We start from the raw sequence: 12,504 nt of genomic DNA on the forward strand, positions 1-12,504 counted from the left end.
TAGGAGAGTACACACAGACCTGCCACTGTGCATTTGCTTTGGCACAGGAGAGAAAGGAGTGAGAACATTCAGATGTCCTTCAAATGGAAAGGGACAATAGTGAATTCCTGATCGGGCAATCTGGGGCTGGCTTAGAAAGCTTCTAAAGCACTCCTGGTCTCTATACCAACCTGAGAATTCCCACACATGTGCTGGGGATAAGGCTGAAGCAGTGATGCAATGAGGGGTGGGGAGTGATGATGGGAGTGGGGAAGAGAGAAACACTTAAACATTTGTTTTAAAAGCCTCTGTGCAACTGGCAGTGCTAAGCAATCCAGGCCAAGTGGGGTATTAAGTAATCTCTCCTGACTCACATCTGATTTTCAGTGCCTCGCTGTATTTTGTGCACAACAATGGGAGGAAAAGTGTCCATCTCAACAATCTCCTCAATAATGGGAATGCATCTGTCCCTCCAGGTTTAAATACAGTTAACAAAAGAAAATCCAGTCAGCCAAGACGCAAGGATTTCCTTAGAGCCACATCACAGCTGCACTATCTTTGCATAACTCTAAAACGGTGAGGCTATCATGTTTTACTTTTGAATATGTCCTAAAGATGTTCTACATTTGGAATTTCAAACTGATTGTTTGGAATGCCTTATTTACATACTTGAATGCACCATTTGCCTGTTCTGATGTATAATTTGCATAATTAGTAGACTATCTGTGATCTGACTTTAAACACCGAAGAGATTTTATAGTGTCTCAGCTACTGTCCTTCCTAGAGGCAGGACAAGGACTGGAAGACCTCCCAAGATCCCTTCCTGTCTAAAACATCCATATATGAGGTTGGCCTAGATAATAAAGACTAAGTTTAAAGTTAATACCATTTCATCAGAAGCTCAGGAATTTATAAAGCTCTATCCCACCTCCATACTCAGTGCCTCCCTATCACCAAATTAACCTCAAAGCAAAACAAAAACATGGTTCTATTTAAGAAGAAAATTTTTATTTCTGCAAAGCTGAAAAATGTAAAGAGCGCTATTACTTTACCTTCCCTGGGCTGTCAGATAAGGCCTGAGGCTCAACTTACAAAAATAAATTGTTTTCTGCATCTGGATGCTGATGAGACATCATGACTCAAGCTATTCCCATGCTCAGATTCCCAAGCACCCTGAGCCCTCTCTCATCAGTCACGAGGAGGGGAGAAAGTGCTGGACTAGGAGCACAAAGGCCTGGCTCTGACACAACTGCTGTGTGACACTGAGCAAGTCCTGCCCTCTCTGAGTTTGTTTCTCCATCTGAGATGAATAGGGGGAGGTCTGTATTTCCACATGGGTAGGAGGTATTGTTGGAACAGACGGTCTCTATGGCGTTTTCAGCTTGGGGTTTCTCGATTATTTTTAAAGCTGGACATGCCATCTGGCTCTGTCCACGCTGGGGGGAAGGGGGTCTCAGGATAGAGGCCTTGACTGGCTGATTCAGCAATTCTACTCAGCCTCATCACTAAATGAACTCACCAGGTTTCACCTCCACAGTGGTCCGGTCTGTGTCACTCTCACCCTTTGCATCGGTCACTTTCAGGTGAAACGTGTAGGTTCCCTCGACCAGGTTTGAAAGAAAAAGGATAGGGTGATGGTCAGAGTGATTTAACACCTCCTGTAGGGTGGAACAACATGGCTATGTTACAGAACAAAATGCCATTCCTTTCCTGGAGTCAGTTGCTGCTTTCACCATAACTAGGCCCTTCAGGGCTGAACTGTTTCAACCTTGGGCAGTTCCTGATCTGGAACAGCACTGCAGCCTACAACTGCTAGGATCAGGGAAGGGAAACCCATTCTGTGCTATACTAGCTTACAGAATGACCCTAAGCAAGTCACTTAACCTCCCTAGATTTCAGAGAACAATCTGGGTTTGATATAAGGGGCCACTTGATTAAAGCATATACGGGAATGCGTGGCTCCTCCTCCTCCCCACTCCTGTGTAGCTCTCCAGCTCCTCGCACACTTACCCCTGCTGCTGGGCTCCCCTCATCTCGAGTCCAGAGGTAGCTGACTATTCCCTTGTCATCTGAGGACTTAGAGCCATCCAGCTCTGCTGTGCTCGTCGGTAAGGTAATCACCACATTCCCAGTTATCTTGGCTATAGGTGGCTTGTTTATTTCTAATAAAAAGAAATCATTGACATAATGTGACATTCTGGAAAAGAAGAAATGTTTCTTCATGATGCTTATGGGGAAATTAAAACATTAGGAGTACCTTAACTAGAGAACCTTTTTAAGTGGCTGTCCCTATCACCAACCAACAGTGTAGATGAAAGCTACCAGCGCTGCAGTCCTGAGGTTACAGTCCTACCCAGAGAAATGTTCTCCTAACACTGTACAACAGAGGGGACGAGTGTGCTTTCCTCCCATATTCTCCCAGCAGCCTTCCCAAATGGAATCCATTTCTCTGCTTTGGAGGTATGTGATGATCAGAAATAATGGCCCAAACTGGCTTAAAACCTTGGAGTTTAGGTTTCACCTAGCTGATCTTGCAAATTCTCCTTCAAAATATCTTAAAATGTTATTCTCTGAATGTCTTTTTGGATGCCTTCCTTGGAACTTCACAAGAGAAAACAAAGAGCTACCTCTCTTATTTGGAGCCCCATGTGAAGCTTTGTATATTCAGATGTCTATGCAGTATATAATCAGCTTGATATCTTATGTCTGGAGGTCTGCATATCTGATGGTTTTTCCTGCTATCAACTTAGGGCCCTCTCCCACAGCCCTCACTGGTCACCGTGCCTGTAAACTAGAGCAAGGCCTCTGGCTGGCCTCAGCTCAAAGGCTCAGGGCAAGCATAGTCAGCTGTAGTGCGGCCGTCATTCTCAGGCCTGACAGCAGGTGTCACTGTAGCTAACAGGAGTCACGACCCAGGTCTCAGCAATGCAGGGGCAAAATAAAAATGCAAAGAATAGAACCCTTAATTCTTTCCCTATTCAATTGAGAAAGAAAGTAAGGAGGGAAGGAGGGAGGACTGAAAAGAAAGTAAGAGGATGGCAGGGAAGGGAAGATGTAGGCAGGAGGAGGGAGGGAAGTTAAAATTCACCTTACAGTCCAATTAAAGGCTGTTTTAGAAAAGAAAATAACATTTGCCCTCACCCCAACCCTCTTCTCCACCTCTTGCTGTCTCTAATCAATTTCTGCACCCAAACATGACAGGACAAATTCTTCAGCTATCTGACCCTAAGAGGCTGCTACACAAACTGGAGGCAGAGAGGTACCTTCTTTGACAATGACATTCACAGAGCTCTGGCTTTGCAGGTTCCTCTCATCTTTGACAGTCAAGGTGAACACATAGGTCCCCACTTGCAGCCCAGTCACAGTGGCAACACTGCTGTTAGCATTCTCGAGCTGCACCCCATCAGGTCCCCTGCAAAAAGAGAAACCAGAGGGTGGAGTTGTACCTGTCTGCTGCTGTCCTGTCCCTAACTTAGCAGGAGGAGACAATGACTCTCTCAGCAAAGACATGAACTACTGTTACCCAGAACTCGACAAGACATGTTTAAAAATATTTCAATTGGACAAAGTGTCATTTGGCCTCAAAATACAGGCTGCCTGCTGGTCAGAAAATTGAAATAGCTTTCAAACACCTCTAGCCTTATCCTTTATATGAGCCTCTAGAACACTTGAACTCTTTACCATTCTAGTTTGTAAAAGGAAGAAGGTCCTCTGAGCAAGTCTCTGATCAAAAGAATGATTTAAGAGTGATGTTCTAAAAAGCATTTCTGGCCCAGTAGTTGGTTTGACTCTTGCCAGCAAGGAAGCAAAATGCATTTCTTAATCACGTGCCCAAATCCCTCCTGATGAAAAGTCAAGGAAAGGAAATGGGGCAAGACTGCAGAGGAACTCTCAGGACAAAAACATCTTGTTTGTAGCAACTCTATAAGCAAAGTTCCCTTCAGCTCCTGGACAGGGGCCACCAAGCACCTAGGACACCCTACATCCCTTCTTCCCCCTTGTGGCCTCAGAGAGTTGCCTGCAGCAGCCAAGGGAGCTCTGTGCCAACACTGAGGCTGCACACAGCCAGAGAGCCCTCTGCTCAAGGATCAAAATGCCCCAGAGCTTTTAACTACAGGAAAGCCAGAGAAATCTGCAGACATCCAGGATTTACTTTGTTTTGCCTTTTAAAGTTACATCCTCTGATCCTGGTAGCTCCTCCTGAAGCAGTCTCCTTCAAGAAGCTATGCTAAGCATTATCTCTGCTGTAAACACTAATAAAACTCAGCTAAAAGGTCTATCAGCCATATCTTCAATAAACAATTATAATTAAAAACACCCTGGGCTGGGTAAGATTATGTTCTACAAAAGATAAAAACAAGAGCTGAGGGAAATAATTTCTAGATTCCAACTCAGCAATCTAAAAAGCAAGTCAAGTCATTTGTATAGTCAAATTAAAGCTCTTTTCCACCCATCTCCAATGCCTTTGTCAAACAAACAAACAAACAAACACAAAACAAAAAAACCCAGGCTGTCCTATGGTTGCTACCTTTGGAAACAGAGAATACTTTTAACTCTTCTTAGAATTCTTTTGCTGCTTGTGGGATCCTGCATATAATTTCAGTTGCATTAGTTATGGTTTAAAGGAGCTAAAAGAAACTATAGGAACTAAGAATGGTTCAGCTAGGTAATTTCAGTGTAATTAGAATTATTTTGATTACTGCCTTTGGCCTCTGGCTAACTTAATTGGTAAATGGTGTCTTCAAGAAAACAATAACAGAGTAATGCTTTCATTTTATGGATGTATTTTCAATTTCTCTTAATAGCTGCTCTGCCCCATCCCCCGTGCCAGCCTTACCCAGTTAATTCTGAGCAACAGTATTTTTCTGCTCCATTACCCCTTCCATCCTGCCTCTCAAGTGTAATTAAACTCTGCATTTCAGCAGATGGATTGTACCTGCAAAAGCACCAGGATCACACAGTACTACCTGGGGACTAGTTGATGGCAAACATTCTTTTTTTCTTACAAAAATTATTTATAATATCATTTTCTTGGAGTTGAAGTTTGGAATTGCAAACATTTCTTCCTCAGTCACCCCACTGGATAAGCCAAAAAGAGCAACTCAACTTATAATAGCAAATAAAACCTTGCTCTTCCAAGGTCTGGAGGCTTTGCAAAAATAAGGATTTTGTGTCAATACTCACTGTGTTTTTTCCCAGAGATATGAGATAATCTTCTGATCATCTGAGCTCTTGCTGCCATCCAGGGTTGTGCTATCCACAGGAAGGGTCAGCTCTTTATCTGGGCCTGCATCTGCCTGAGGAGGCTTATTGTTTTCTGGAAGACAAAGAGTTAGAGGTCAAAAGCAGCCAGTCCAGGTGGGAAAGGAGAGGAACCAATTGGGACACATGTTCTGGAAGCCATGGACTCTGCCTCTCAGGCCACAGAACTGTCAGATACTGTGGGAGATGTGGTTACCGTCAGGGAGCACACAATAAAGAATATAAGACTGAAACACATCAAGCAATTCTGACAGAAACAGACAACATAATGAAGTTATAATGCCATACTAAACTTGAACTCTAATGCTAAGGGAGTTCAAATGAAAGGATTTGAGTGACAAGACAGGGCTGTCCTGAGGAAGTCAGTTTTAAGCAGGCCCTTAAAGGACATGGTATTGGGTTGGTGCAAAAGTAATTGCTATTGAAAGGAATGGCAAAAACAGCAATTACTTTTTAGGATTTGGGATGGCATAAACTCTGTTTCCTAGGTCTCCTTGAAGGGACCAACAACAAGCCAAGGGAAGGGCACAAGCTGAGGCTGGGAAGTATCCTTCATCTCTAGCTATGAAGAAAGCACAAGGGGAAGGGACAATAGAAGTCACCAGAGGCTCTATGGATCGGTGCCTTCTGCTTCTACCCACATACAGCTCAGAACCCAACCCTCTTTTCTCCCAAGGTTAAATGGACCCACCAATAGAAGAGCCTGAACCACAAGGCTGGAGCTTACCAGGCTGCACAATAACAGTCACTTGAGCAGTGGCCTGCTGTCCTATTGTGTCAGTCACTGTGAGTTGGTAAGTGTAGTCTCCTTCTTGCATCGCAGAGAGCTGTAAGGTTGGTGTTCTAACACCCTACAAATACAAATACGGAAGTGGAAAAGTGGACTGCAGGAATCACAACATCACACAATAATTCCTACTCTGGTAAAAACGATTTAGTTTTCTAAACCTAAGACCTAAGATGGTACTGGGCTATTACGTCCCAGTTCAGCACATGAGTGAATGTGGAGTCAGATATCATGAGGCACCTTGCTAAGGGTTTCCTCCTTCAAGGAAACAACCCTCTCTGACACAGCAGCAGTTTCAAATAAAGCCAGAACTCTCATAAGAGAGGGCAGTATCGGGAAATGTGCAGAGATTACCAAGGCCAGTCTCTATGACTCAAACCAGAAAGAATACCGTGAACAAACAATAAATGACCCAGTTTTAAAAACACTGTTTAAAAAGATCCTCTTCCTACTGAGGCTACACAGTGCTCCTAACAAAGCTGTCTCAGTGAAACACGGCAGCAGCTCAAGATGCTGTATAATACCATACTGTCTCCTTCAGGTCTGTACAGGTTCTGCAACAACCTAACACAACATTTAAAGAAAAGCCAGGTAAAACGGAGGATTTAAGGGGGGCCTTAAATTTAGAAATATAGAATCTTGAGTATCGGGACATTATAAATAATTTTGGGCAAACTTCCAATGCAGGAACTTCCTGTAGAGCAGTAGGCAAAAACTAGTAGCCCATGGGCTGAATCCAGCTTGCGAACATTTTGTTTGGCCTGTAGTGTCTCTCATATTGGAAATTTTCACATAAAGGTCTCAATTTCTTTCTTCTCTTGAAAAGCTGGGCTATCAAGCAATGTTGGGACCATCCTTCCATGTGGCAACAACCAGCTGGACCTTAAGAGTAGATGACTCCTTTAGTCAGGGCTTAAGTTCAGCACAGCCACCATCCAGTTTTCTTTCTTTATGTTACCTGCCTGGTGACAGATCTAGTCTCTCTTCTTAAGCATCTCTAGAGAGAAGATACTCACCATCTAGTCAATCTACTCTTAAGTTGTTAGAGAGCTCACTAAGATTTGCACCCTTGTAGCTTCTACATAGCTTGACTCTCTGGAGTCATCCAGAACAACTAACATTCCTCAGCCTTTTCCTCTAATACTAAACATTTAAGATAAAAATCTTTTTTTTTCTTTTTTGAGATGGAGTCTTGCTGTGTCACCCAGGCTGGAGTGCAATGGTGTGATCTCAGCTCACTGCAACCTCCACCTCCTAGGTTCAAGGGATTCTCCTGCCTCAGCCTCCCAAGTAGCTGGGATTACAGGCGCACGCCACTACACTCAGCTAACTTTTTTATCTTTAGTAGAGACAGGGTTTCACAATGTTGGCCAGGCTTGTCTCGAACTCCTGACCTCATGATCTGCCCGCCTCAGCTTCCCAAAGTGCTGGGATTACAGGCGTGAGCCACCACACCTGGCCAAGATAAAGATTTTTGCTACCATGTTAATCAAAGGCCCCTAAAGCTTTCTCAGTTTGTTTGGAGGTTTCTAAAAATGCAGTCCAGCAGCTCTACTTCTCTTGGGCAAGAAAAAACAGGAACCATTCCCTCCTACCTGCATCTCCACCACTTTCCCTTTGCTGCTTGGGCTGAGTGACCACTCATAGCTGGTGATGCCATGATCATCAGTGCTCTGGTTCCCAAAGAGGGTGATGGAGTTTTGGGGCAGGGTGATCACTTGGTTGGGGCCTGCGTTGGCCACAGGGGGGTAATCCACAGCTTTGTTCACTGTCAGGTTTGCAGTAGTAGAGTTGGTGGCTCCATCAGAGTCTACTACAGTCAAGCTATCAGGGCAGAGAGAGGAGTGTGATCAGGGACGGGTTTAAGGAAAGAGGAATAAACACTAGAAGACTGAAAATTAAGGCTAAGAAATACCAATGTGGCAAGGTTGCCTATTCTTATCCACTTCTATTGGAAAAGCAGAAAGTACTACTAGAAGCTAACACTGACTGAAGTTTTATGACGTGCTAGGCACTGCTCCAAGTTCTTTATATTTCATTAAATCCTCACAACAATTCTATAAAGTATTATCTTCATTTTACTCCTCACATACATAAGGAAAAAGGCAGAGAGGCCAGGTGCGTTGGCACACACCTGTAATCCTAGCACTTTGGGAGGCCAAGGCGTGTGGATCACCTGAGGTTGGGAGTTTGAGACCAGCCTGGCCAACATGGTGAAACCCCATCTCTACTAAAAATACAAAAATTAGCCAGGCATGGTAGTGCAGGCCTATAATCCAGCTACTTGGGAAGCTGAGGCGGAAGAATTGCTTGAACCCAGGAAGCGGACGTTGCAGTGAGCTGTGATTGCACCACTGCACTCCAGCCTGGGCGACAGAGGGAAACTTCATTAAAAAAAAAAAAAAAAAAAGGAAGGAAGGAGGGATGGTGGGATGGAGGGAGGGAGGGGGAGGGAGGGAGGGTGGGAAGGAAGGAAGGAAGCAAGCAAGCAAGCAAGCTTGCCCAAGGTCATACAGCTTGAGAGCAGTGGGGTCAGGTTCTGATCCAGGCAATATGTTTCCAGTGCCATTTTGTTCTGCTGCTGCCTGCACGCATCTGTGTCCTGGGATCTTTATAAGCATTGTCTGATATGGCCCTCATAACAACCATATAGAGTAGGCATCATTGATTCCACTTTTATAAGAGGCTTAGAGAGGCTAAGTAACCCACCCAAGGGCTATATAGTGAGCCAAGATGCACACTCAGTCCTCTGATTCCAAAGCTCAGAAACCAAATCTTAAGAAGAGGTAATTCTTGGTCCCTATTCCCAATTCCCTACACTATGTAGTGCAAGCTCTGTCTGCAGCAGGCTGTTTTCCCATCATCCTGTTCCAGCTGTTTACATATCACAAGGATGGACATCCTAGGCAGACAGCCTGCGGGACGAACCAGGAGGGCTGGCTCCAGTAAGGCAGGAGCTTGAGATGAAAATGAATTCTCCTACGCAACAGTCCCACAATTTGTGCCAGTGAGACACAGGATTTGCAAAAAAAAAAAAAAAAAAAAAAAATGTTCATTTGTAAGATCAGGCTTTTACCTAAATGATGCCTTCCAGCTGAACAGCCTAAAGCTTCTCATGCCACCTCAAAATGTGAGCATAAGCAAGCAAGGAGATTTGGGTTCTTTCCATTTTGCTGACAGAAAGAGGAAAAGCATAGAAAAGACATGTAGTTTGTTTAAATCTCACCACCAGCCACAGACAGGGCCAGACGTCAGTGAGGTTTTATCCTGCAATCTCACCTTTTACCTATGGTGTGAAGGGGATTTTTGGTATTACAGCCTTTAGGAAAAAAGCACAAAAACCTCAGACACACAAACATGTACCTATAAGCAGATATCTGAAAAAGAAAAATTTACAGAAGTTTTGCCTCTTTTCCTAGTTTCTCTGTTGTTTTCACAGGTTTGGGGTTTTTTGTTTTTTGTTTTCAGACGGAGTCTCGCTCTGTCGCCCAGGCTGGAGTGCAGGGGCGCGATCTCGGCTCACTGCAAGCTCCGCCTACTGGGTTCACATCATTCTCCTGCCTCAGCCTCCTGAGTAGCTGGGACTACAGCTACCTGCCACCATGCCCAGCTAATTTTTTTGTATTTTTAGTAGAGACGGGGTTTCACCGTGGTCTCAATCTCCTGACCTCGTGATCCGCCCACCTCAGCCTCCCAAAGTGATGGGATTACAGGCGTGAGCCACTGTGCCCAGCCTGTTTTTTGTTTTTAACATATGCCATTTGTCTCCTATGTCAGGACAAAAGCACCTTATAGACAGACAGCAAAATGGCAGCTGCCCATTTTCTCTTTCACCTCAAACAGTCCCTGGCTTACCTGCAAAGATCCTGAAACCAAACAGCAGCTGACTACGGGGCTGAGGAAAAAGGCTACAGCCACGTAAAAGTAAGAGAGATGAAAAGGTGAGTGAATTACAACCTTAATGCTAATCAAATCCAATCATATCATTTCATGGATTTTTTTTTAAATGAGGGCTAGGAAAAAAAAATCACTCTCATACCCCATCCACTAAAAAACCTGTAGGTTAACCTTGTGGTTAAAAGCTTAGACTCTAGAGTTAGACTGTTTGTGTGACCTTGGGCAAGTTACTTAACCTCTTTGTGCCAAAATTTCCTAATCTGTAAAATGAGGATAACCATAATACCTGTTATAAGAATGAAATGCAATACTGCCAGCAAAGAGCTCAGAATAATAGTAAATGTTCAAGAAATATCAGCTATCATTGTTACTATTTTTTAAAAGGATCAACCTGGCCCAAGCTGAATTCTGTAAATAGAAAAATTCCTACATTAGAAATCTAAGGTGAAAACCAGCTCAAATTTCCATTTTAAGCGAAGTAGAAGGCTCCAATCTTGTTGTACTGGCAGCTACTTTTCATTCACCCGAAGGGTTGGATCAATGGAAATCCTGCTAAGTCAGAAGTTGCATATTGATTTATATGGTAGGTATTGTGCTAGGATACTCATTTCTGTGTCTCTGGCACCATCTAAAATTTGGTTAATCTCAGATTCATGGGAAGACAGATAGACATGAATAAACTGTCACACTATGGTAAATGCCACATAGAGGCCCTGGGTGCAACAGGGAAAGAGGAGAGCCATATTCTCTCCTGTCTGGAGGGATCTCAGAGAACCTCATGGAAATTGAGGAGGTTCTTAAGGATGGGCAAAACTTGAACAGATTGAGAAGGGAATTAAAGGAAGTATGAACAAAATACATGGATCAAGTCAAGGAGTAAAGTAGAATGAACCCTGACTTCAGGATTAGAAAATCTGCATTTAGAGCCGGGCGCGGTGGCTCACGCCTGTAATCCCAGCACTTTGGGAGGCTGAGGTGGACCTCAGATCACGAGGTCAGGAGATCGAGACCATCCTGGCTAACACGGTGAAACCCCGTCTCTACTAAAAACACAAAAAAATTAGCCAGGAGTGGTGGTGGGCGCCTGTAGTCCCAGCTACTTGGGAGGCTGAGGCAGGAGAATGGCATGAACCCAGGAGGCAGAGCTTGCTGTGAGCCGAAATCCTGCCACTGCACTCCAGCCTGGACAACAGAGCAAGACTCCGTCTCAAAAAAAAAAAAAAAAAGAAAATCTGCATTTAAGTTCCAGCTGTGAGACCTTAGAGAACCGTCATTTTTCTTAGCTGTCAAATGAAGATAGTATAATCTATATATCATGTTTGTATGATACTCATATATTAATACAAGTGCTTTTTAACATACAAGGAATTACGCAAATATAAGGAGGATTACTCTAGAGTCAGCTTCAAAGCTTTAGTAATCACTCTAGAATATCAATACCAGCTCCCCAAAAGTACTTTCTTTGAATCATATTCCCGAAAAGCCCCAGCAGAAAATGAAAACCACTAGTCAAACATAAAGATTATGAGATATCATAAGCTGAGGAAGCATTTTCCAAAGCGAAGAAAAAAATGAGAGTAGGTCCTTCAGATTTTGCCTGAGAAAAGGCAAAGGAAGATGGGCCTTTTCATTTAACAACAGAAATCCTAAAAAAAATTTTTGGAGACCTGCCAGATAAGGCTTGAGAAAGATTAACTGTGGCAGATCCTGATCTACTGTACAAGAAACTTTGCCCTAAAAAGTTACCATTGTTGTAATCACAATCACCATAGGGCTCAGAGAACCAATGGAACCAAAAGCTGTATTATCAACCAACTCCACAGTGAATTTGATATTTGTCAAAGTTACTCATATAAGAATGTAAAACCCATGAGAGGAAAAAAAATGGCCTTTGGTAAACTTGAAGCTGAATCCTAATTTACCTGAAAGTGTAGTTCCCAGGGACAAGTTTACTTAGTTTTAATATGGCTGTATCTTCAGAAATCTTCTCTTCTCTCAGAGGCCCCTTAAGTTCTTCCCAATGGTACTGAACGATTTTATCATCATCAGTGCTTTCTTGACCATAAAGAAACATCAGTTACAACATGAGAACACTTGGTCTTAGCACTTATCCAGTTTACACAAACCAGGACAACTACCCAGAGATTTAAAGCTAGGAAAACTTCATGAAATTACAGACTATCTCTCCAGAATGTTGCTTCCCTAGGAATACTGGGTCATTCTGCCTCTCTATGTATATTCCAAGGACTCCAACACAGGCAACCTCTGGTTAAAATACTACTGTATGAAGAAAGGAAAAGCAATAATTCTTAAACACATGAAAAAATACCCAACCTCACTTAAAAGAAATGCAAATTAATTTACACTTCAGATAGCATTTTTTTAACCTATAAAATTGGTAAAGACCAAAATTTCATAACACATTATATTGGTAAAGGTCTGGAGAAAGAGGAACTCTCATTAGTCATGGTATAAGCATAAACTGACACAACCTCTATAATGAGTAATTTGGCAATATTTATCTCTGCCCCTGCAATTCCTCTATGAATTTATCCTACAAATATACTTGTACATGTGTT

General features: G+C 43.1%; 1 protein-coding gene across 5 annotated transcripts in view; it reads right to left on the reverse strand.

Annotated features, from left to right (window-relative positions):
• The window catches only part of KIAA0319L (KIAA0319 like), a 124,710-nt gene that overhangs the window by 14,811 nt on the left and 97,395 nt on the right, over window positions 1–12,504 (reverse strand). For all 5 annotated transcript variants that reach the window (XM_032160221.2, XM_032160220.2, XM_032160222.2 and 2 more), the window contains exons 9-15: window positions 11,848–11,980; window positions 7,624–7,852; window positions 5,969–6,092; window positions 5,164–5,296; window positions 3,243–3,391; window positions 1,990–2,141; window positions 1,499–1,637 (exon numbers count right to left, since the gene is read on the reverse strand). In XM_032160221.2, the coding sequence (XP_032016112.1) occupies window positions 1,499–1,637; window positions 1,990–2,141; window positions 3,243–3,391; window positions 5,164–5,296; window positions 5,969–6,092; window positions 7,624–7,852; window positions 11,848–11,980 (1,059 nt within the window). The remainder of the gene's footprint in view (window positions 1–1,498; window positions 1,638–1,989; window positions 2,142–3,242; window positions 3,392–5,163; window positions 5,297–5,968; window positions 6,093–7,623; window positions 7,853–11,847; window positions 11,981–12,504) is intronic.

Source organism: Hylobates moloch, unplaced genomic scaffold (genome assembly GCF_009828535.3).
Source record: "Hylobates moloch isolate HMO894 unplaced genomic scaffold, HMol_V3 SCAFFOLD_8, whole genome shotgun sequence".
NCBI lineage: Eukaryota > Metazoa > Chordata > Mammalia > Primates > Hylobatidae > Hylobates > Hylobates moloch.